The sequence below is a fragment of the Erithacus rubecula genome, assembly GCF_903797595.1.
Source record: "Erithacus rubecula genome assembly, chromosome: 1".
Lineage (NCBI taxonomy): Eukaryota > Metazoa > Chordata > Aves > Passeriformes > Muscicapidae > Erithacus > Erithacus rubecula.
In genome coordinates this window covers 27,658,060-27,683,288 of record NC_136658.1, presented here as the reverse complement: position 1 = coordinate 27,683,288, position 25,229 = coordinate 27,658,060, and the positions used below count along the sequence as shown (strand labels likewise).

Here is a 25,229-nt window from a genome sequence, read left to right as displayed (position 1 = left end):
GGTTCTAGGTCACCAATTTTTTTCTATTCAGCTATTTTTCCATCACGTTTTTCTTAAACAGATCTGATTTACTAAGTAGGTTCTGGTTTTGGTGGTTTTTTTTAATTTTTAAAAAATTTTTTAAAAATTTTCAGAATGGACACTGCAAAAGGTTTTCTAATGAAAGATCAGACCACAGTGCAGGACATTTAAGGGGATTTTGCAGCAGTTATATATTTCCCAATTATCTTTTTTAGGCCCTGAAAAATAATATGACTCACTAGTAACCTGTACTAGAAAAATAAAACTGATTTCGATAAAAATATTAATACATAATACCATACACACTGATAAACTATTTTGCTTTTCTGATGCAGTCACATAAAATGATCATAACCCATTATACCTCAGTATTCTGCACCCTTCATACAGAAATCATTACAGGGTAATAGTGCTGTTTAGAAAATAGAAGAAACACTCTGCCTCCACAGAATATAAAAGCCCTTCTCCCTGCTCCTGCTACTAGCTTGGCCTTTCAGCTCAAGCAGTCACAGGTCAATGAGAGCTCTGAGGCAAAAGGTTCCAGGTTGTAAGCACTTTAGCTGTGCTTGTGGGTGTTGGTCCCTGGACCTGATCACCTCCATGCCTGAGAAACCCTGAAGAAATCAGAAGTAGTGCACATACTTCTAAGAAAAGTCACTAAAGAGCAACATTTCCCAGTAGCCAGTTTGCCCAGCCAAGAAGCAAGAGAGGATCGATATATTCCAGTCAGCCACTCCTCTGTTGGAAGAAATTCATTAGTAGCACCTGGAGTAGTTAAGGTGAGAAATGGACTCCTTTGCTGAAGGAAGCAACTGGCAGATTAAAGAATGAGAGACAGTTTTGACTTCCCTCTGCCAAGATATCCCAGCTGGCTTGGCTTTAAATTTCACAGACTGAGGTCTTGCTCGAGATTTTCCCTGTATCTCATTTCTGGGAAACTTTACCTAGCCTAATAATTCCTCTTTAAAATATTCTCCTGCTACTTTAGCAACTTCTAATGGTTGGTTCTTTTTCTTAGAGGTTTCTTTTCAGGTTTGAATTTTTCTCTTTCATCAGTTTGGAAACTGTTATTTTATCCTTCTGAGATTTGACACAGTGCAGGTGGGAGGGTGCATTGTAGATTGAGAGCTTTTCATTTCTGTTGTGACAAGCTGGGTGGTTACAGAGCTCAGCAATAGCCCCCACATAATGTAACCAGCACAGAGGTTGGTTTTACAGTACACCAGTTTCCAGTGCACCATCTCAGTAGTAGTGTAAGCCTCAAGTGGGTGTAAAAATGACCCTGGGTGTAGCAGCTATGTCAAAGCCAGGAGATTCCTTGTGGTGGATATTGCAGGATAACAATGAGGCAACTTTCTGCTCATTCTCCTTCATTCTCACAGCCTGTGCAGTCTGTGGATGCACAGATGGTGCAGAGGAGGAATGAGAGGACAAACCTTACTCAGGCAAACAGAGCATGCTTCTCTCTCCTTTCCATCTCTGAAAAAGATTCTTTGAAAAAGAAAAGGCTCCTCTGCTTTGAATTCCCTCCAGTTTATCTATTTGTATAATAAAATACCTTTGTATTCTTGAAACAATAAGTAAAAGGTTGCAGTATTTTTATCTGTGAGTATGTCTGGCAAGTTTCCTTGAGATAAATGTCATCTCAGATGTACATAATGTTTAGCTTGCCTGCTGGACAGCAAAGTGTGTCCTGCCAGCAAGGTCAGTCAGAAAGTAGAATAGTTAGGTAATTTAGGGTCAAGTCTCTGTAGTCTTCTGCCCTATGGGATAGATTTATGGTTGCACCATGGCAAACTTGGAACAGTGTTTCCAATATGAATTTCCTCTGCTGTATAAATATTTCTTGATCATTATAAATATAATTATAAATATAATATCATTATAAATATAATAATTTGTGTCCTCTCTGTGTTGATTTTCTTGTTTGGGCTAAAAACAGTTAAAAAGGGTTTTTCTTTGTTTGATTGGAATAGTTATCATTGCCACAGAACAGTTGCTGATTGTGCAGCAAGCAATATAAAATTTCCCCTTCCGTTACACAGCTACAAAAATCACACTAGAAGACTTTGGCTTTGTTTTCAGGAGGGGAAGGAATCTCCACTGTTGTGCATCTCCACTGATGCACATAGCAATGGCAACTGTATTGCTCATGCTAGATCTTCTCTGTGCTCAGCATGAGGTTTAAAGTAGAGAATAATTCCTGATAGGAACATGCTTACCCATAAAAGTGTGCAAGAGCCTGAGATGAGGGATAGTTATTCATTTAGGGTCAATAGCACAGTAGTTGGAAATGTGTAGTCTCAAGGATGTGTCTCCTCTGTGTGTCTCGGAGTAGTTGTTTCATTTTGCTGTCCCTCCACTTCCCACCTGTAGGGACAACAATATTTCCATTATCCACTTAGCTTGAGGCTAAGAATGCACTTGACACTAACACAGGCAATTTTCTCTAAGTCTCTACATAATGCCATAAAAACAGTAATGAAAACATTACACGATTAAGGTTTCCTCCAGAGAATGTCCCTAAAACTAAATACTTGAACAGTAAAAGCCAGCACAGTTAGAGTTGCCTGGTAAAGCCTAACTTGTTATGCAAATGTGTGGGCTTATTACTAAAACCACCTACAGAGTCTTGGCAAGGTGCTTTGAGTAGTTGTTTATGGGGTTCTATAACAACCTCTTTTTTTTTTCCATGTAAAAGAACAAGAGGAAAGAAAAAAAGACAATGACCTATACACTTTTTGCCTGTGCCCAGCTAACAGTAGAATCAGAGCAGATCTCATTTTGCTCAAAATGAAGCCTAGATACAGTCATTGGAAGGTAAGAATCACTCTGATGGCTGTTTTTGCCTCCAGTGTCATTTCCTTTGGGGACAGGTTTTACTTTTAGAGTCCCCTATCAGCAGTTGCCAGCTGTACTGTGATGTTTCCTCTTTGATTTTGTAAAGGGCTTCTTTTGCACCTTAAAGCAATTGAAAGCAGTCAAGTTCTTCATCAGTCAGCAATGTAACTTGCTGAAATTAACTTTACCAGTGGGGGAGTCAGCCACTCTAAAGGGTATTGCAGCCCACCTCCTGTTCTCTTGTTCAGGCAGACTTTTATTTAAAAATGCAGAAATTCAAGTATCAGTGTTCACAGAGTAAATCTTTAAAGTCATGCTCCTGTTGTGGATGGCTTTTCAGAGACAATACCTCAGTCCTGCTTAGTGAATTGGCACCTTTTCCCCAGTGTATTTTCTCCTTGCTGATATGTGCAAGGCACTGGGTCCATCCCTTGTAAAAGTGTCAACCCGAGACCAGGAATAAGTATTTTACATCTCTAATGCTTTTCTGTGGTACCTGATAATTTTGCCCCACTCTTAAACCTCAGGACTGTTGGATCTGTGGTCCTTATCCAACTTTTGACTCTTTTTATGCTCTCAAAAAAATCTCAAGTTGTGCCAGTGGAGGTTTGAAATTAATATTAGGAAAGATTTGTTCACTGAAAGGCTTTTCGAGCATTGGAAAAAGGTTTCCTGGTGAAGTGGTTGAGTCACCATCCCTGGAGGTATTTGAAGTGTGTAGATTGTGACACTTAGGGACATGGTTTAGTTGTAGGCTTGGCTGTGTCAGGTTGGGCTTGATTATTTTCCAGCCTAGATGGTTCTATGATTCTTTGTCTTCTGAACCCTGTCTCCATTTGACTCTTTGAGACATCTTCATCTTACCAAGATTTTTCTTTGTGTCACCCACTCCCTATGGCCAGCAGAAGTCCCTTGAACACAAGAGAGCTCATGTTGCCATGTTCAGCTGCTGGAAGTCTCAAAGAACAAGTTCAGGAAGAAATCTCCATACACTCCAGCAGGTCTGTGCTGGGGCACACTCTGTACTGAATAAATCTCTTCGCAGATTTTAATTGCCAGCTGACTATGCTAAAGTTGTGAAACAGATTTTTTAGAAGAATGTTTAAAACAGCCAAAAACTGGAAAATTTTCACTCAGCTCATAAAAAGGGAAACATCAAAGCTAAGAAGGGCACCCTGACAAAAAACCTTACAGAGCAGGTTGGCACTAGGTCTTTTCAAGAAAAGGTTTGCTACAAAGGGTTTTTTAATCTGAGCAAAATATTCTTGTGCTCTCATTTATAGAAGCAATCGAGCTGCTTGAACTGCATTCCCTGTGTTCCCTGCCCCTTCTCTCCACAGCAGAATAACTCTACCCGAGGCTGATACTCAGTATGGCTATTTTCTGCTCAGCCAATTTAGGATTTTATGATGGAATCACCAGCACTTGTAGTGCAGAAGCACCTTTGTGTACACAGTGTCAGAGGGATGTGTTATCACGCCAAGAATTTTATGGATAACAATGCTGCTGTAACAATGTAGTTTTATTTTTGATTTTAAATCGTAGACTAATTGGACTCCTTTGGTTTCCTAGCCTTTGGGCTGCATTTGTATGTGCACCAGCTGTTTGTTACATTCTTGATGTCTAGGCCTTGGTATGATTTAAATGGCAACTGAGATTATCTCATGGTCTCCTGACTTCAAGATTTTAATAAAAACAGCAAATAAATAAAACCTGAGAGTCAGCCATGGGAAACAGCAAAACAGCTCTTATCACTGTGGCATGCCAGTCCCATGGGTATGCCTAGCAGAGTGCAGACTGTCAGGAACTAATTAGCTACATCATGGAGCTCCTCAGATCAGACTATTCTGTGTCACTGACATCATTACTTGCAAATATGTGGAAAACCATATTGATGCTGAAGGAGTCTTCAGTCATCCCTCAAGCTCCAAGGGAGTTTTATGCTTTATGGTCTTAGCTCTGCTGCATTCCTGACCTTTCTTCCCCTTAGGGAGGGATAGGATTGGATACTAAATATATCAAATTATCCAAAACTTTAAGGCTAACATGAGAGCAGGCAAAACTGCTTCAAGCAGAAGCTTTCCTGAAGCGAAGCTTGAAGTGGAAAATACATTTTGATAACTCAGGACAGATTAGATTAGCAGGCTCATATAAACACTCCTAAATCAAGTATTTCAGGGCTCTGCAATATACATGCATTATCCACAACAGAAATTTCAGGTGAGACATAGTTCCACAATCCAAAATAGCTTTTTGCATAGACAAACATGTAATCTCAGAATTCAGAAAAAAACCAACCCAAAATACATAAGTAATCTGAATGTGTTACTTTGTGAGAAAAGTATAAAGTTGAGGTGGAATGGTCTGGCCTGTTGCATAATGATATTATCTAAAACTTTGTCTTTATTAAAATTTACAGAAAAAGACATCAAATGTGGAAGAGTACAGTGCATCAAGAAAGATACCATATGTTAGCAGTGAATGGTATTGAAAAACATTATTCTATAGAAAATATCAACAATATTTTCAATATTGTTCAATTATTTCAACAATAAGAGATTCTTCTGAAGTCCAGTAAAGATGAGGTTTCTTTTTGTCCTGTTCTTGTCCTGGAAAATTGGTCCATCCATTAAACAGTCAGGGTTCTAATGAGGCAGTTTCTTGTTTATAAGCACAGATGAGTATAAAAAACCTACCTTCTAGAATTACACTGCTAAACAAACAGAGGCTCTATTGGCAGCAACCTCCTATACACCCATGAGAAGGTAATGGAGACCAACAGGAGGCATTGGAGCATAAATCCATGCCTGACTGTATTTCAATAATAATTTTTACCAGCTGTTTTCCTTGACTTTCTTAAATAACATTATTAGATGGTTCTGGTTTTAAACTTGGTGCACAAAAAAAAAAAAAAAAAAAAAAAAAAAAAAAAAGCAGATGTGGAGGATAAATAATTCTGATTGTATATTTGTATGCAAACAGTTCATCAGTGTGCTTTATATAATGACTTCCGACAGATTTTGAAATGTGGAAGAGAATCTGCTTTGCATAATCTTTTGCCTGTATTGCCTGTAAACTGCAACTGGTATTTATTATATTTATTTTTCCAAGAAATGTTGTAACTGAAACACAAGGACAAATGTGTCATTTGACCTGCATCAGCAGTTCAGATTCATGGTCTTGACATTCTAAAATTCTGTTTCAAAGCAAGAAGCCAATTTGAGATGAATAATGAAGCAGGACATTTTCTTCTTAATCTCTGGCAGCTAATACTTTGTTATGCCCTGAATATCTTTTTATGCAGTTGTAGTTCACCTCTTCTAGAAAAAAGGGAGTGGCAAGGGAAGCTATTTATTTCCAGGAACCAACTCACATTTTTCAAACCTGTGATTTCTCTCTGAGCCTATAGTGCATTTTAAAGAAGAAGTCAGGTATTTCAGTAAAAAAGAAATTTTCACCTTTGTTAAGAGCTAGACTACCCTCTGGGAGAAATGAAGGCCTGACATCCTCATAAAAATATTTCTGCAATGTAAAATAGGGTCTCTTTTCTTCCACATGAGGAAGTGATCAAGTTCTTCCTCTAGTTGCAAAGGTGAAATGTGGCAATCATCCTTGCTTACCTCAAGGCAAGTATCCAGTCCTTTTCAGCTGACAAAAGAGTGGGAGGAACCCCACTCAACCAATGAAAGGGAATTACCTTCTCCTTTGGTCTCTCACATCCAGGTAACTAGCAGAGTTATCAGAGGAGCAGAGTATCCACAGCACTTGCTGGCTCCCTGTAGATTTGCATGTCCCAGATCCCTTAAATTTTTATCTTAAAGTTTGCTTTTATAGGCTAGAAGGTGTTAAACAGCTTTGTCTATTATCAGAACTCAAGGACAATCCTGGGATGCTCATTACTCAGAGAAGCCCTGGGAGTGTTATGCAAAGGGTGTGAAGAATTGTGCCTTCCTGCTCTTGGGCTCAGGAGAAGACATGAAGTATGGCTCTGCTCTTACTGCAGGAGGGTGGAGAGAGGCATCCACTGACAAGATCACAGCTCTACACTGTACCCCTAATACTGAGCCTGCAGAGGGACAGGTGATAACTGCCTTTCCTTAAGGAAAGAATCTAGGCAGAGTATCAGGCAAACATAAACGGAGAGAAATAGTCATATTTTGTGATTAAGTCCTCACCAGCTGGTGAACTAGTTTGGCCTGGGACACTGAGACATCTCTTCCAGAAGCAAGAGTTAGAATTGCCTAATGGAATTTTTTCTGTTGTTCTCCCCACCTTTTTTGAGAACTTGAGCAGTGCTTTCACTGGAATAGGTAACAAGAAAGGGAACAAAACTTTGGCACTATTATATTCAAAATAAAATGTGAGGTGGCCATCAGAGCACCTCAGCTGTCAGGAACAGCAGAAGAGCACCTGCATGGAAGTGACATCAAGGACAAGAAAATATTAGTATTTGCCAGAGACATGATCTGAGTTAGCTGGCCAGGTACCAGTGTGTGCACACATCCTCTCAGGAGCAAGAAGCGAGATGAAAGGGAAAAAGGATGCTTGAGAAAGCCAAGTAGTGGTAGCAGCTGTGTTAGAAGTACTAGGAGAAAGTGTGCAAAACCAGGCCATTTCTGCAGCCTTGTAACCCCCCAAAAAACTGAAACAACCATTAAATCAAAGTTTGGAAACATTTTATGAGGGCAAATAACCTCTAATAAGTACACAGGAAATCTGCAGTTCTGAAAGCCACACACATCTAAAACTGGTTTTATGGTTATAGGGGAAGGTAGAAATAGTTTTAAGCAATACTTGTTTTGCATTTAGAAGATGCTGGTAGTGTTGTGATGTTTGTATGCTCCTGACTTGTATAGTTAGGATTTACCCATAAGCAGCAGGAAAAAGCTATATGAAGCAGTGGGTTGAGCAACTAAATATAATGTGGTTTGGCCAACAAGGCATGAAAATGTCCTAATGGTCACTCACTCAGTGATCACAAAGCACACACACACGAGATCAGGAGAAGGGGTTGCCTGTGCTATGGGCCAGCCCTGGCAGGCTGCTAGGGGTGTGCAGATAACACTCAGCTGTGTTCCTACAGAAGCTTTATTGAGTATTTGGGTACAAGAGTCACCACTTGTCTGCAAGCAGAAGGATCAGATCTTCGCCATGGCAATTTCTTCTGACGTAAGTTCTAGAGAACTGGTTCTATTGCACCAAGAGATACAGACCTTGTGTTTCCAGAGGTCAATTTTCAGTGGAAATATCAGCATTCCCTTTATAGGTTCTTTTTTACATTTTCAACTGCTGACTGTAAAGAGGGCAGCTTTAACCATTCAATAGAGGTCCATCTTACTCCAATAGTCTCTCTACCTAGTCCTCTAGGTACATAACAGACCCCTGGGAGCAGAAGAGCTATACGGTTTGATCCAAGCTCTTCTCCAGCCTTCCTTCCAGCCTGGGAAAAGCAAACTAAACCAAGATTTTATGCTGCAATCCAAATAACCTGTTTCAGTTTCACTTGGGTAACAAAGAGACCATTTTCAGATCTTTGGCCCAGCAATCTTTAGAACGACCTAGACCAATGTGTTTTTGAAATTAAAAAAAAAATAAAAAAATTGGGCTTTCAACTAGGGTAGAAGAATATAAGAGATATGAACATACAGACAACACACTCTAGGTCAACCTCTTACCAGGCCAAATATTCCCATGACCCTACAATAATAAAATTATTATTATAATTAAGGGCTAATTTAAGGAATGTACAGTATTTACAGCCATTAAAACTAGACAGAAGATACTAAGTAATAGGGGAACAAAGAAAAGGGAGATTAGGACACAGCTAGGAGAATGTTCCCAGGCTCTTTCCTTTTGTACTGAGGCGTGTGTTCATTTCCTCTGATACCTTGACTAGCAAATGCTATTCAGGGCCTACCTAGATATTCTCATGATAAGAAGCCTCTCTCCAGGGATATCTCTAGCACAAGGCTAGAGAAGTTCTATCATCTTGTTCCACTCAAAGTTTACAGATACTTATAAAGGAAGCCCACAGCAGCTGATGGGCCTGTCTCCCAGCTTAGCAGGAGTCAGTAATGCTCTCTGTTCCCATGGATGTGGGAATTAGTCAAAAGTAGTTGTCTTAGATTACAGGAATGAATCTCAGAAGAGTGGAGTGCTTTTTGTAACATCAGAATAAGTCAAATTGAGTCCCTGGGCCAGTTCACTTCAGTTCAGGTATGAGCTGAGACCAACTAATGTCTGTTCCTAAATTTTCATCCTCAAGACCAGGAAAGCTGATATCTAGAAGGATTTTGCTGAGGCTGTCATTCATGGTGTCCAGGATAAGGCCCTCCATGAGTGACCTGTTTTCAGTAAAGCCAGAGGCTGTCAGTTCAACAGAGGATTGCCTGGAAGTGTCACGAATAAACGCTGGAGAGCTCGTGAGGGGCACATGGACCATGTCACTGGATTCTGTATTGAGCAGCTCACGAGGAGAATCGAAGAGAGGATTTTTAAGGGGTGTGCTGTTAAAGCCCAGCAAGTCCTGGTTGTCCTGGAGGGGTGTGAATGGCAACTGAAGGGTTTTCACTGGACTGAAGTCCAGCTCATGACTTCCCTTGGCTAAGGAAGCAGACTTCCAGGGGTCAAGGACCTCTAGTGAAGGGGTAGTAGTGGCTGAGACTTTGCTGGGAGTGGAAGAAACGGGCAATTTGCTGAAGATGTCCTTGACTGGTGTTTTAAAGGCCCCCTCTTCTCCCTGTGAGCAGCTGAGCTGTGATAGGTTCTCAGGGGGCTGGTTTTCCTGGGGGAAGGGATGGTCAGCCCCTAACCGGACAGGGTCGAAGCTGCTGCTTTCTGGCAAAACAAGGACAGGCTCTTCTGAGCAAGGCAGTGCTAGGCGTTGTTTCCTTCTGGATCTGCCCACTTCTCTCCTTTCCCTCCTCTTTATAACTAAAGAGTCAGAAACTGCCTTAGATGGGGACTTCAGTGTGGTGAACTGTTTCTTCTCCTTTGGGGATGAGTCTGGAAGGAACAAGCTTGGCTCTTCTTTGACTGTTACAGTTGAGGCAAATGGGGACAGCCAGTGATCCAGCTGAGAGCTTTCTTCCTCCTTTATACAGGCACCCTCAGGGAAAGAAGACAATTCCTCACCAGGCTGGGAGCTGTTCTCCTGTAAAGAATGGGCTGGGGAAAATAAACCTTCATCACATTGACCCTCCTCCTTGACAGCAGCCGTGGATAAACAGGGTGACTCTTCTGCAGACAGAGACATCTACAATAAAACACAGGTGACATGGAGATCTAAGCCACCCAAAAATCCAAATAATAGTGAAAAGAAAAGAAAAGAAAAGAAAGACTTGCATTTAAGGTCAGCAGAAAGGCTAAGAGGAAGATATTCAGGAAACAGTAATTATGACAGACTGAGATTGATCTCTGTGAAATTGATAGAAAGAAGCCTAAGGATCACATGGGAAGGATTCTAGCTAAGTGACTGAAAGTCATACCCTTCAGAGCACTCCTGCTCTGAGGAACTTCTGGGAATACAGGCAGAAGGAGAGCTGAATATTTCTGGAAAAAATATAACCCCTTTGATTTTTTCTTACACTATCTAAATGGGAGTAACAAAATGCATGAGGACAGCTTTCCCAGAAACCAGGGAAAAGGAAGAGAAAAAAAAAAAAAACAAAGAGGTTATCAAAAGAAAAAGCACAGGAGAAAGAACATAAAGCAGCAAGCATACAAAGGAAAATAGGATTATGGTTTGACAGGATGGAAGAAGCTAAAGCTTTAGAATGCCTAAGCTTACAAGAGCAGTCAGTGAGAGGCCAAGAAAAATATCTGTTTAATAGCTGTTTTTCTTAAGCCCAGAATAACTGTGAACTTCATAGAATTAGCAAACAGCAGATACGGAAATCCTCTGGGAAAAGACTACATGAAATATATTCTCTTCCAGAAGTCCCTTATCGTTACTTGTCTATAGAGCTATCAAAAATATGAATGTTTTAGGGTCAGAACAAAGTCATTCCTCCCATTCTTCTTTCTTCACACCCCAGCAGTAAAGAAAAACTGTATTGACCAAACCATAGAGTCCCCTCCTCTAGTGAATTATAGAAACATCCTTAGAGCAAATAAACTAGCTGTTAGTGGCCAGCCTAGAGACAGTAAAGGATATCAAAAATTATCACTTGCTAGTTCCTTGATAGGAGCTTGGAGTTTTAGAGCACCTAGTAAAGATGCATAAAGAAATCATATGAAGAAAAGGTTCATTGAAGGCAAGAGATACAAACACACCCCTCCTTAAAAAAAAAATCCCCCACACCCTCCCCATAGCCTACTCCTTGCCTCCCTTAAAAAGGAAAGAAAAAAGAAAAAAAAAAAAAGAAAGAACCACACTAACTCCCTGAAAACTCCTCAGAAAACAAGAAACCAACCTTTGTAGCAATGCGCACACGTTTATTGCTCTGCAAAGTCTCTGAGCTGTTAAGGGAGGTTCCCTGTGCCATGGACAGAGGAATCTTCATGGAAGGCTGCAAGACAAGAGGCTGACTCAAAGGAAACTGGATTGGAACCAGGTAGGAGTTGACACGAGGAAGTAAAGGCTTCATCTTTCGGCCTGGAAGGGAAAATAAGGGACTCACTTTTGCCTGTTCTCCACTGTTACCACTTGAAACACATGCACCTTACAGAAAGTCATCCTAGACATCCCAAAAGAAACATTTGATCAGATCACTTGCCTTCTCTGCTAATTTTAAGGACGCAAATACCAAGCCAGAAGGCCCATGAACAAGAAAATAACCTTTCATGCAGATCCTACCCCTCAAGTTGGGGCTCTCATTCCATTTGAATGCCCAATGCCCACTATCTCACCATCACATCCTCTCCAACACAATACTGCTTTCCATTTCAAACCTGACAATAAGGAGCATAAAAGCTGGCAAACCAGGATAACACACTCCACTTGTATTCCTAAAGAAATCTGGGAGAGTGCCCCAGATTTATTGGATTGATTCTCTTTGGCCTAGACTGATGTGGACACTTACGTGAATTCTGGGGTTCAGTTTTGCTTCCCATGTTCTTCAGAGGATCTGGAAGACGACTCTTTTGTTGCTGCAGTCATTGTGAAATAAGTAAGAGGAGAAGGAGAAGAGAGATTAAAAGAAAAGAATCCATATTTACTCTGCTGCCTCACTGAGAACTCTGAAACCAAAGGTCTGTGCTGCACTAATGCAGATAGAGCAGCTGCTAGTACCCAGCACTCAGATTGGCTCTAGGTCTGTGCCTCTTGCTGGTTTGCACCCATGCCATCCCAAAGCCAGCTGCCCACCAAAAGCTGTGTAGGAAAAGAGACAACATGACAGAGCTGCTCCAGCTGCAGACCCTATAGCAGAAGTGAGCGGGTTTCAGTGCCTGAGGAGCAAGGAACAGGATGGCTTTATTGTATATTGGATATCTATACAAACCACAGACCAGATAGGCTTTCAAATGGCATAGCAGAGGCAGCAATGGGATCAGAGTTGTGAGCAGATGGAAAGAAGGCCAAGGCTGTAGCTGTGATAGAAAAGTGTTTGACTGGATGCTTGCAAATCCATCACTGTTAATACTGCTGAATGCAACAGCAAACAGGTTCATTCTTCCAAGAGTCACAATGCAGAGGGTTCCAAACTGAAAAAGGAGCACAGAGAGATCCTATTCTCTCTGGCTATGAGCCCCGAACATATTGGAACAGTTGTCATGGAGATGATTTTACCAGAAATCTGTTTGAGCTTGTTCTCTGGAGCCTACTGGTGTCCATTGCAGCCTACTTCAGCAGTAGACTTCCAAGTTGCTCAAAGCTGTCCAACTTTACCAGCCAGAGAGAGACTGTACCAACTGAAGGCAGTCAACCTTTGGCTAGACCCCTCTCCCCACAAAGGGTGCACATGGAGCTGTATGAGTAGATGCAGCAGTAACTCAATCCCCCTCCCCAAGCCTGTTGTCCTTTCCTGCAGTGACTGGCAAGAAGAGAATGGAAGATCAAGCCCCAAGCCACACGGCAATTCTTACTGATTCAGAGTACTCAGGCGATGTTGGTGACCCCGAGTCCAGCGGCTGGTGGCAGAAGGCATTGAGCAGGAAAAAAAATTAAGATGAAGTTATCAACCAAAGAGGGAGACAAAATGGGATATTTTAAACTTGTACAGTCTGAGCAAACAAAAAGTTAATTCTACCCATCCACTGCAGAAAACATGAGAGTCTAAACACAACTATACCAGACTCCCAAGCTCTATTTCCTTGACAAAATCTTCCAAAAATACCTAGTTGGGCTAGGACAATTCCATTCTATGACTGACTTATCAAACAGCATAGGAACATTTGGTTCACCTCAGTGGAAAACTTCTCATTAGGAATTTGAATCAGGCCCATGGAAAGAAGTTGAACAACCTGACTACTATATTTGGCACAACACATGAAGAATAAACACGTCCCACAGAAGCTCCAGGTCAGAAGCACAGCCACAGCACCTTTTCTTTCAAATGCAGAGCTTGTCTACTTGTCAAGTGAAGTGACTGAATCCAGCTTCTGCAAAAAGGCTGATGTTAAAGCAATACAGTTAAAATAAGGTGCATCAGTGTGGCATTTAGAAACTGGATAGCATGTCCTATTTATTTTCTTTGCACAAGGCAACTCACCTTAAATACCTGGTCCAATGTTAGGCAACGGTTTGCATCAGGGTGAATAGTCCAGAAGGAGATTTTACCATTGGCAGACGTCTCACGGACAAACATATCATGAAGGGACAGGTTGTGCCGAATGGAGTTCTGGGGAGAAAGGAGTGAGGGGGAGGTTGAAAAGCAGTAGTTTTATTATCAGCAAAGCAAGGCCTACCTCAACCATGGCTGCCCTAGCAGAGGGATTGCATTCCAAAGCGTGGACAACACCGAATTTTCATATTCACAACATACCCAGCCAACCCTGTAATCAGTCTCTTGTTCTTTGTATTCTTGAGATCCCTATTCTCACTCCAGTAATCAAACATCCCATCATCTTGTTCAAGTAGGATGAGGTAAGGGATACAAGAAGTGGTACAGTGAACATTTAGACTGAGTGTATATTTGGGGTGGAATGTTTAAATGAGCTTCCATCTCACTTTGCAGGCTGGGAAACAACTTTTCATTTTGATCCAGAACGCATGTAACATCACCCACAGCAACTTGAGGGCCTGCTTGTTACCTTCCAACCTGGCTTAGCTACATGTTTAAAATAAGGGAAATGATCCTCAATCCAGGTATAGATGTCCTTCAGGGTCATGCGCTTCTTCTCTGTGCTGTTGATGGCGAACTGGATCATGGCCATGTAGGAGTAAGGAGGTCGTTCTGACACTGAATCCTGCCATGAGGAGGACATAGAAGCAGCAGCTTCCCCTTCAGTCTGAAAGACAGAAGGGGTGATACATGAATGTTCATGAAGCTGACAAGAAGACATGGAACATCCCTGGATCCTCTGGGTTCTGTTATTCATGTCAATAAAGGTCAAACTCAGATTACCTAGAGACAGTGATGCCTATTTCTTGCAAGTCTTCTGATCCATGTAGATTACTTCCACATCTAAAGTTTCAGCAAAAGCTCTTGTAGTCTCCTACTTACCTTGACTCTTGCCTGCAGAGGCACCTGATTCTCTTTCTCTGTGTCTTCCTTCACTGAAGAGGGATTTAGCCCATCAGATCTCATCTTCCCCAGCCACTGGATGTTGGTGAGACTGTTGTCCAACACAGAGCTCATTGTCTCGCCACTGCCTATTGAGATAACAGGCCCACATAATAATCACAGAATCTTTTAGGTTAAAACAGTCCTCTGAGACCATTGAGTCCAACCTGTGACCAAACACCACCTGATCAATGAAACCATGGCTGCAGCATCCAGTTGTTTCTTGAACACTTCTAAGGATGGTGAATCCAAACCTCCCTGGGCAGTCTGTTCCAATGCTTGACAACCCTTTTAGGGAAAAAATTCTTCATGATGTGCAACCTGAACTTTCCCTGGCACAGATTGAATCTCTGCCCTTTTGTCCCATCATTTGTTGCCTAGGAGAAGGTGGCAATCCCCACTGCTCTACAGCCTCCTTTCAGGCAGTTGCAGGGAGTGATAAGGTCCCTCTGAGCCTCCTTTTCTCCAGGCTGAACACCCTCAGCTCCCTCAGCTCTTCCTCATCAGACCTGTGCTCCAGATCTTTCAGTAGCTCCGTTGTCCTTCTCTGGACTCACTCCAGCACCTCAATGTCTTTCCTGTCATGAGTGACTCAAAACTGAAAACAGAACTCAAGGTGTGGCTTCACCAGTGCTGAGTACAGTGGACAATCTCTGCCCTGGTCCTGCTGGCCACACTATTGCTGATGCAGGCCAGGATGCCATTGGCCTTTCTTGGCCACCTGGGCACAGATGACTCATGGTTAGCTGCTGTTGATCAGTACTCCCAGGCCCTTTTCCTCTGGGTAGCTTTCCAGCCACTCTGCCCCCAGCCTGTGGTGCTGCCTGGGGTTGTTGCAATGCAACTGCAGGACCTGGTACCTGGTGTTACTGAACTTCACGCAATTGGCCTTGGATCCAGCTGGTCTAGATCCCTCTGCAGAGCCCTCCTGCCCTCCAGCAGATCCACACTCCCACCCAACTTGATGTCATCTGTGAACTTACTGAGGATGACCTCGATCCCTCCATCCAGATGATTGATATAGTAAACAGGACTAGTCCCAACCCTGAGCCCTGGGGAGCCCTGCCAGTGACTGGCTGCCAGCTGGATGCAGCACTGTTCAGCACCACTCTCTGAGCCCAGCCATCCAGCCTGTTCTAACCCAATGAAGGGTGAACCTGGCCAAGCCATGGGCTGCCAGCTTTCCCAGAAAAATGCTGTGCGAGACAGTGTCAAAGGCTTTACTGAAGCCCAGGTAGGCTACAGACACAGACTTCCCCTTGTCAAAACTCTGCTTTCTCATAAGTAACCCTGCTGCCCCTACATCTCAGCTGCCAAAAGGAAGGCACCAGTCATCCTTCTAAAAGATGGTATTGCAACACTAATACTGTGGAAGGAATTCACCTTGAATTCCTGAGTTCATGTGTAGGTACTCAATTTCTGAAAAGAGCTGCGGCCTTAAAAACACTCAAACCAGACTAGTGCTGTCAACCAAAACAGGAAAGTATTGTTCTAGTACTTCAAGAAATAGAAAGACTTAGCACAAAATTCAAGTCAGAAGCTCAGATTATATTCCACCAAAAAAATACATCCATTATAATCCTTCAGATTTCACTACATATGCACAGCTATGTAGATTATTAGAATCAAATCCATAGGTATTTTGTAACTAAAAAAATATTAATAATTACTGCATACCAAGATGCAGGAGCTGCACTCCTTGGCCCATTTCATATCTCTTTGTCTGTCAGGACCAAAAAACCCAACAAAAAAACAGGTAAAGGCTACATACTGTTGGTCTCCTGTTCCTGTCCAACCACAGGATCAGCTCCTGAATGCCAGAGGGCTGTACTGCCTGTAAGACCAGGTGTCTGTGCAACATTCTTCTCTGTTTCTTGACTATCTGCAGCCTTGATGGCTGCACTGGCTTTCTTCTCTGATGGGAGATGCTGTGATGGTGCTGGACCTGCTGAACGGGATGTGCCCCCACTGCTAATGAGGATGAACTTGTTGGGTCCATTGTTGCCACACTCTTTTCCTTTTGCTGTCAATGCCTCGATGATGCTCTGGATATCAGCGTTTGCAGGGATGGCCACCACCTGTGTGTTGGGCATTGTAGGATGGTCAATTATCTTTATTCCTGCTGGGAATTTCTGCAGGCCACAGTCCATTTTGTCTCTGGATTGTCCATTGTGTTGGTCTTCCTGCCTATGCTCCTGCTTAGGAGCCTTTTCATCCTGCCCTCTGTTCTCCTCTCTTGCTGCAGTACTGGATTCATCGTTCTGTGGGAGGGTCAGTTTCCGTCTTTTGAGAATTAAGGGCCTGCGAGGGCTGGTCCTCATTATTGATCTATACTGTCACTCTCCATTGAAAAGGAGAGGAACAAATCCTGCAAAACAAAAGGTACAACATAAAGGGAGCAGCAAATCATCTCAAGACCTCCCACAGAACACACATTCTCATCAGTTGCTACAAAGGTAGAGACACAAAAAGAAAATAAAATTGAAAGCATTTAATAAGGCTGACAAAGTTAGTGAAAAATCATACTGTACCTCCTTAACCCACACCTTGTGTAAGCAGGATGGGAGAGAGATTTGCAGAGGAGATAACTTGCATTATAAAGTACATAATAATGAGCAAAGTGTGTATGTGCTTTACAGAAAAACTTAGCTATAATGTGACTTGATCAGCATCAGCCAGCAAGCTGGAGGGAAGGTAGAACATAGAAATAGCAGTGCTGATTCTTATAGCCTATTGATCGAAGCAGGAGATTACACAACCTGCATGAAAAAGGAATTTACAGGTGGTTTAAGAACTGGGAAGCAGAAATTATCCTGAACGCTACAAAGGCACACAACAAATGCAGCAGAAGTAAGATGCTATAAGGACACCAAGTAAATTGCTGCTAATTCCTTTTGAAGATTTGTCAAGAACCAGATAAATTCATCATCGGGTAGCACACAATTTAGAAGTCAAACTTTTAGACAACAGGTGGTTTAGACTATAAAACTGGAAGCAGAGAAAATAAAATTCAGAGATACTGACTACTTCCAGAATAAGATGCTGTGAGAACACTGCTAATAATGCCATCAGAAATTCAGTGGAGCCTCTATATTTCTGCAAACTATACCAGAACAATATGCAAATTATATTTATTGTTTATCATTAGAGATGGCAAGCAGAATAGAAATAAATATTAAAACAAGAGGCCTTTTCCATTGCTAGATTTGACGGGGTCAGCAAGTAAATGAGAGAATTCTCAGTAAGAATTCCCTACGCTGATATAAAGCAAAGTGCAGCAGATAACAAGCTGCGCTGATGCTCTAAGTACAGGGAGCAGAGAGCCCTGCGATCATTCCACGCGGGTTCTGGCAGCCGGCAGGACAAGCATGGCCCTGTGGATCTGCTCCACCCCCTTCAGGGGAGATCCCGGTAAGACAGCGCCACAAGCAGAGCCCCGAGCCAGCCTCCCGCAGCCTGCCCTCCTTACAGGAGCGCGTCACTTCCCAAGGAGCCTCGACCTGCAGTTCCCGTACAGGCCCGGGCACTGCCGCGTTCGCGCGGTCCAAGGGGGGCAGCGCCAGTGCGCTCCCAGCTCCTCCTTCACCCGCTCCAGCCCCGCGCTGCCGCCCTCGCCAGCAAGTTCGCTGCTCCCGCGGGGCCCTCCACCTCGGGCCGGGCCTAGGCGCTGCCCTCTCCCGGCCGCCCGGTGGCCTTAGCGCGGCCCTCCGAGGGGTGCCGATCCTTGCCTGGGGCCGGGAGTGCCGTGGCGGGCACAGGTCGCGACTCACCAGCTGCCGGGCCGGGGCAGGGCCGGTGCAGAGCGGCGGCGGCGGCGGCCCCGGCGCTCCCGGTTTGAATTTGGCGCCCGGCGCAGCCCTGGCCCGGTCACGTGCCGGCCTGCGCCAGTGAGCGGCGGGGGGCGGGGCCGGACCAATGGGCGCGCAGGGGGCGGGGCCGCGGCGGGCCGGGCCAATCGGCGGCGGGCGCGGGGGATACGGATGTTCGGGCGGAGCGCAGCCCGGGGCAGAGGTTGCGTCGCTCCCGGGATTGCGTTGTCCCGCCCGCCTGTCCGGGCCAGTGCAGGCAGCTTCCTTCAGCTATGCTGCTCGCGGCTAGGAGCTCTGCCGTGCGCCCGGGCTGCCGGCATTGCGCTGGCTCCTGGTGAAGGGCTACGGAGTTTTACCGTTTAACGTTTGTGCTACGGCTGCACCGGGCTAGGGGGGCCCGCAGGACTCCCTGAGCACGCTGTCATTTAGGTAAGCAGTCAGACTGTTGCAGTCTCGTACATTTCTCATGAAACGTTATCAAACTTTCTTGTCTGTGCTGATCTACGATAAGTCAGGTTTGGCGAACATGAGCCAGTTGTGCTCAGCTGGCCAGAGAGGCCAATGGCACCTGGCTTGTACCAGCAACAGTGTGTCCGGCAGCACCAGGGCTGGGATTGTCCCGTTGTGTTCAGCACTGGTGAGGCCACACCTCGAGTGTTGTGTCCAGTTCCACTCCCCTCTCCTCAGGAAGGACACTGAGGTGCTGGAGTGAGTCCAGAGAAGAGCAGCAGAGCTGGTCTGGAGCACAGGTTTTATGAGGAGTGGCTGAGGGAGCCGGGGAGGTTCAGCCTGGAGAAAAGGAGGGTCGGGGAGACCTTACTGCCCTCTACAACCGCTTGAAAGGAGGGTACAACCAGGTGAGGGTTGGCCTTTTCTCTCAGGCACCTAGTGATGGAACAAGGGAATATTGTCTTAAAGTGCACCAGGGGAGGTTTAGGTTGGACATTAGGAAAATATCTTCACAGGAGGAGTGGTTAGACATTGGAATGGGCTACCCAGGGAGTAGTGGAGTCACTGTCCCTGAAGGTCTTTAAGGAAAGATGAGATGCAGTATTTAGTGCCATGGTGGTGCTTGGCCATAGATTGGATTTGATGATCTCAGAGGTCTTCCAACCTAATTGATTCTTTGAGTTGTTTTCCAACAGAAAAGTAAATACAATGTTACTTCAGTTCAGACTTTAGGTAAAGCAAATGAATCATGCAAGATGTGTCGAGCAACTCTGTTCTGTAAATAAGAAAAGAACAAACTTAAAATCTCTTAAAATTAAAACATACAGGTAGTTAGCAACTAGAAAGGGAAAGAGTTCTGATTATCTTGGCCATGTATTATCTTATTGGCATTACAAACCAGATTGGATTGAAAAAAAGAAAATAAGTTTTTTTATTTTTTTTTCCTTTTGATAGCTGTCTTGATATAGCTGCATCAGTAGGTCAATGGCTCCCATTCCTGCAGTGCATCTCTAAACCTGCCTGAAAATTGAAAACAGGTTCAAGAGCTACTGTTGGGAAAAAGTCTGCCTTGAGATATGTACACTGTGCTGCTGCATAATGTTTTGCTTTTGTTAAGAACTGCATCAGAGGTTTCCAAACAAGTCTGTCTTCAAATCCATTTATTTGCCTTCTATAGATTCAAGACCGCTTTAGCATCTCCTCGGGGTGCGTCCCTCTTTCTTCAATTAGCTCCAACAAGCATCATGAGGTTTCTAAGCAGTTCTGCCACACCTTTTGATGCCTCCGAAGAAGAAGTGTACCCACAAGGCCAGGAAGGCAGAGCTGGCTTTTCTTGAGAGGCCATGGGCAGGACCCATCCACTGTTATGAAACTCCTCTGCGTTCGGCTGAGAATCCCAGACGTGTGCCTACAAAACCTGTGGACCAGAACACCTCTGCTGTCTGGGTTGGTATAAATGGTCTTTCCTCCCACATTAGAGTTTTCAAGTTTCTCCTGTATGTCTTTACAGAAAGTTATCTGTTCTGGATATGGAAAATTAGTAGCCCAGACCTGAATTCCTTCTATCAGTCTAAAGCATAAATAGCATAGATAAGTGCTTGAGTTGCATTACATTCTAAGAATAAGCACTAAGGTCTTGGTTACTTGAAGATATAAGCTGTGTGCAGTCTGTACTGACTAATGACTATTTGTCTTCTAGAAAAATAATTCCCATCAGGAAAACCACTGTTTTCCTTGGTGACCGAAAACCCTGCACGAAATAAACATTAGGGGAGATTTTTCTTATTGGCTTGCTGTTTGAAATAACTGCTGAACTCTAAATGTTACCTGTTAAAGTATTGGGTGCATTGTTTAAATCTGACACTGCTAAATTTAGAGAAGATAGGTTTTTACTTCAGAATTATATCTTCTAAACTACCCTTTTTACCATTTCTGTGTTTTGAATAGTTTCTCTCCATATCAATCTTCTGATGGGTTCATTTTCTTGGGACTGTTTGGCATGTCCTAAAGTACTCCTTATATTGTGTAATGTAAAGATTTATTTTTTTTTAAGCAAACAGCTGCAGCAAAGACAGACCATTCCTATACAACAGTAGTCATCACCTAGGGGAGCTCTGTTTAAACATTACTGCTGCTTGACTCTGCTCTTCACAAAGCAAGCTCAGGAAGTGTGGTTTCAAACCTGCTTGAAACATTCCTTTGTTCCTGTTGACCTGCAGGTATTTTTGTGATGCCTTAATCTTGAAGTAGAATATCTTCAATTTTTTGTTCTGTAATTTTTTTTCTTTTTTTTGTATCTGCTTGAGGCACTTAGCTCTACAGTTTCTGAATCACTAAGTAAAATAACTGCTGTGAATAAGCATTCATTTTGTTTAGAAGAGGTGGAAACATTGACTCTGATAGCTCTTTGATTCCAAAAATACAATGATTCTAAAATTTGTTTGAAGCTATCAGCACTGAAACTGTTAGATATTTCTTAGTTTGGAAACTGTGGTAGGTTTGTAACTTCTGGAGGCATCATCTGCAGAGTATCTATAAACTTGTTTCAATGGAAACTGATTTTCTGCTCCTTTCTTTTTGGCATTATCTCAGTTTTTCATACCTTTTTAATTGCTTGGTTCCTACATAAGTAAAACCTACCCTACATGTTCTCTGAAGCTAGGAAGCCATATCCTTAAAATCTGAGGCTATGTGCTGGGATCACATTTATTACAGAATCACTTCTCTTTTCCTCCACAAAGGCTTTGCATTCAAACAGTTCAGCTGTACATCAGACAATTGCCATCCTTAGTTAAATTGCACTCAGTGTTTTGAGGAACTGTATAGTAATTTCAGAATGCTGAAGGAGATCTGTAGTTGTAGTGTAGCAAGGACTCAGTTTGGTGTGCTCTTGGGAAAAGCAAACTGGAATCTGAAACAGATTCTGACTTCTGTTGATAACCAGGAACACAAAGAACACTGTAATAAAAGGACTTCCAGGGTTTGAATATGAGTCCAGAATCATTCAAAGAAATACAAATTGTTGAGCTTGGACCATCTCTTCTATAGAAAGCTGATTGTAGAAGTGGATTTTGGGTGATCTGTTACTCCACAATGTTTTGAAACAAAGATGTTTTGGGGGAAGATTTTGAACAACATATTAGTACAATCTAAGGGGACTGAGCTAAGTGGGCATTCTTTAATCATTTTGTATTGCTCTCCCAGTTCAGCACCTACTGCTCTCTGGAGGCTGAGGATCTATTTGAGTTATGCTAAGACACAGCACAAAAAAGAATCCCTTCTGAACTTTTTTAAATCTGCACATGTTACAGGAGTAGACACCACTTAATTTCCTTTAAAGCCCAAATCTTGAGTTCTTTATGAATTGCCAGAGAACAGCTCACTTGCACCCCAGTGACTTTCCCAAGAAGAGTGGCAGAATGTGATGTTGACATTCAGAGGTATCTCATGCATAGCAGCTTTGTTAGTGACTCACATGCATTGCTGGAGAAAAGATTAGTCAATGAACACCGAAAAAAGGTGGGGAAGTAGAAGCAGGCAGGTATTACTTGTCTGGAGAAAAAGGTTGGGTTTTATATTTTATTATTATGTCTTTTCCTTCAGGTGTGCCCACAATTTGACACAACAAAGTCAGTGGTGTTGAAAGCATGCCAGAAGAAGCATCGTGGTCCTCACAAGCCCTATAATCAGAATGCCAACCACAGTTCATTTAATGCAGGAGGATCTTGCAGATTTCCTCCTTTAACTTTTGAGAATCCAGAAGGACATGACTTCCCTCCGTTGGATGATCCAAATCGCTCGAGAAGGAATGCACAATGCTCCCACAACCAGCCTCAGAAAGGGACAGCAGCAAACGCCAGCTTCCAGGTGAAGAGTCCAGAGAACTGTGGAGAGCCTGCTCCCCAGCCTGTGGAGCAAGAAGTCCTTTGTCCACCAGATGCAGAGGCTACACCGGTTCCTTCCCCAAGGGATGTGGGATGCAGCGACACTCCACCACAAAGCAGTCATGCCTGGCATCCAGAGAATGAGCTGGCATTTGGTATTGATCCCTGTGGGAGAGGGGAGGCGGCAGCAGTGCTGGTTACGGACACTCCCGAGCACGAGTATGGAGTAAAGGTCACCTGGCGACGGCGGCCTCACATAATGAAATACCTGCGGGAGCAAGGGAAGCTGAGCGCTGCGGACATCCTGGTGAAGGCAAACATGGAGCTGTCGAGGGGACAGGCCCGCTGCTGACCGGGCGGGAGCAGCCGCTCTGCTGCGAGCAAGAACGCGCCCGAACAGGCGATGTCAGCTCGGGGGCTGAAGAGGGGACGTGATTGCAGCCAGGCCCTCCTACTCCGCCTGGCAGAGCCTCCGAGGAACGCCGGGGCGGGCGCGGGAGGGTCCTGGATACAGGGGGTGTCTTTTGGGGCGGTGTTCCCGGGGGAAGCGTGTACGGAAAGGCCTTCGTGCCGCGCGCGTTCCCGCCGGGGCCGTTGCCCGCTCCCGGCGGAGGCGGCGGGTGGGTCCCGCCGCGAGGGACCGGGGGCCCTTGTGCTGCACTGCGCGTGCGCGGCAACGCAGCCAATCGGCGGGCGGCGTGCTCGCGGCCCCGGCCAATGGCGGTGCGCCTCAGTGCCGCGCGCCGTTGCTAAGGGCAGCAGCGGGCGGGGGCCCATAGCAACGGCGGGGCCGCGATGGACGGAGCGGGGGAACCGGGCGGTCCCGCCGGCCGCAGGTGAGCGGGGCTTGGGGCGGCGGCGGCCGCGTCCTCGGGGCCGAACAGGCCTGGGCAGGGGCTGCCTCGGATCGCAGCGGCCCGGCCGCAGCGGGGCCCGGGCGGGTGGAGCCCCACGGCAGCGGCCACGCGGGTCGGCGCTGCCCCGGTAACACCCGCGTCCCGCAGGCGGGCGACAGCTCTACCGCGGGTGTGTTTTATGTGTTTCATTCTTTAACGTTGGTGTGCATCGTCTGAATACTTGTGGATTAAACCGGTTTTGTGGTGCCTCGGTCCATTCTTGCTTTCTAGGCGCTACTGTGCAGCGTTTTCGCGGTGTTATTCAGCCCCTCTGCTCCTCCTAATGAAGCTCTCTGGGGATTTGCAAGTACCACTGTCGGTGTGCCTTTGCGAGGAAAAAAAAAAAGAAGGATGACTGTAATGAACTCAACTGATGTAATAGGAAAAAACAGCTGTGAACTATGGACAAGCTGTTTTGGAAAGATTTATGCTTGTGGCACTTAAGTAGCTCAGAATCGAAATTATTTGAAATTAAATGTGAGTATACGGGCCAGCACAGCAAACGAGTTTTGGCAGAATTGGTGTGATTGCAAAAAACCCAGGAAAATCTATCTTTGTGCCTCCGTTTGGATAGGAAGAAGCAAAGCAATTAAAGAGAGAAACCTAAACTTTGGGTAGTTAAATGATAATGAACGCAGTGTAGAAGAGAAACAGTATTTTTTATTACATACATTGTTGCATTTGGTAATTTAAGAAGGATTAAAAGCAACAGTTGAGTTAGAAAGGGTCCTGTAATTGCTTGGGTCCACCAAATGCGCTATTGAATATTAGATTATTTGTTAATGCAGACTTGAAAGCCTCGGGTTGTCTAGCAGTTCTGGAAACAATTTTTAAGGAAATGATGCCCAGATACATGTGAATTTCCCTGCACAGTAAACCTTTAAGTTTGACAGAGTTGATGCTACAGGAAATAATTCTGTTCTTTTGGTAACAGTTCCACTGGCATCATTTCCTTCTGCTAAGAAACCAGTCTTGTGTACTTTTATGGGTGCCCCACCCATAGAAACAGGCTAAAGATAATGGTAGTTCTTGGGATAGCTCCCAAGAACTATCCCTCCCATCCCACTTTATTAAAGAAATGCCAATTTCTTTAGCTTTCTTAGTCCCCATGGTTAAGGTAAGAAAACTAGAATACGTGAACCTAAAGAAAAGTACATAATTTTAAAACAGATATGTAAAGCTTGTTATTTTCAGGGATCTGACTGAAGGTGGAGTGTTCATCAGCATTGTAATAAATGTCTGTATTCTTAAGAAGGTTCTTCTTTTCCTGAGACAAAAATAGAAAGATTATGCAGAAGTCACTAATCTGGTTACTAACTAGAACTCTTGTTTGGTAAAATAATTGTCGGTTGTCCAAACAGTGGGTTTTATAGAAAAGATAAATGTGATATAGAATAGGTAAATGTGGTACATAATAACTGGCACTTCATGGCAGTGAAGATACTACAGTTAAAGTTTAACAATATTGTACCTGAGAACTGGTTGGCAGCTTTTTTTTTTTTTTTTTTTTTTTTTTCCCATTTTTTCCCCCACTGGTGGAATGCCTGTACTATTGAGCAATGTGAAAAATATGCATAAAGATATTGGGAGTATTTACTTCTGATGGACAGAGTAGAACATTACCAGTCAAAAAGTAATGCATATTGTTTTCAAAATATGCTG

At 43.8% G+C, this 25,229-nt stretch overlaps 3 protein-coding genes across 7 annotated transcripts in view; 2 read left to right on the top strand and 1 right to left on the bottom strand.

Annotated features, from left to right (window-relative positions):
- Positions 1-7,932: 7,932 nt before the first annotated feature.
- Positions 7,933-18,379, bottom strand: FOXM1 (forkhead box M1). Of its 3 annotated transcripts, none has more exons than XM_079298808.1 (9): positions 18,299-18,379; positions 16,300-16,896; positions 14,469-14,617; positions 14,056-14,253; positions 13,515-13,643; positions 12,889-12,933; positions 11,886-11,952; positions 11,277-11,458; positions 7,933-10,117 (listed from the first exon to the last, which is right to left on the bottom strand). In XM_079298808.1, the coding sequence occupies exons 2-9, from the start codon at positions 16,847-16,849 to the stop codon at positions 9,065-9,067; spliced, it is 2,373 nt and encodes a 790-aa protein (XP_079154934.1). In that variant the 5' UTR covers positions 16,850-16,896; positions 18,299-18,379; the 3' UTR covers positions 7,933-9,064. The 3 variants fall into 3 exon arrangements, with proteins under 3 accessions (XP_079154934.1, XP_079154936.1, XP_079154935.1); XM_079298810.1 differs by having other exon boundaries at positions 7,933-10,015; XM_079298809.1 differs by lacking the exon at positions 12,889-12,933.
- A 197-nt stretch (positions 18,380-18,576) lies between these two features.
- On the top strand, positions 18,577-23,248 carry RHNO1 (RAD9-HUS1-RAD1 interacting nuclear orphan 1). 2 transcript variants are annotated; one of them, XM_079315827.1, is made up of 3 exons: positions 18,577-18,766; positions 19,965-20,233; positions 22,391-23,248. In XM_079315827.1, the coding sequence occupies exons 2-3, from the start codon at positions 20,066-20,068 to the stop codon at positions 23,021-23,023; spliced, it is 801 nt and encodes a 266-aa protein (XP_079171953.1). In that variant the 5' UTR covers positions 18,577-18,766; positions 19,965-20,065; the 3' UTR covers positions 23,024-23,248. The 2 variants fall into 2 exon arrangements, with proteins under 2 accessions (XP_079171953.1, XP_079171954.1); XM_079315828.1 differs by having other exon boundaries at positions 19,742-20,233.
- An 83-nt stretch (positions 23,249-23,331) lies between these two features.
- The window catches only part of TULP3 (TUB like protein 3), a 32,163-nt gene continuing 30,265 nt past the window's right edge, over positions 23,332-25,229 (top strand). The window contains exon 1 of one of the 2 annotated variants that reach the window (XM_079315549.1): positions 23,332-23,507. In XM_079315549.1, the coding sequence (XP_079171675.1) occupies positions 23,467-23,507 (41 nt within the window). In that variant the 5' untranslated portion in view covers positions 23,332-23,466. Of the gene's footprint in view, positions 23,508-23,906; positions 24,045-25,229 lie in introns of those variants that run through there. The other variant, XM_079315551.1, reaches the window with a different exon arrangement.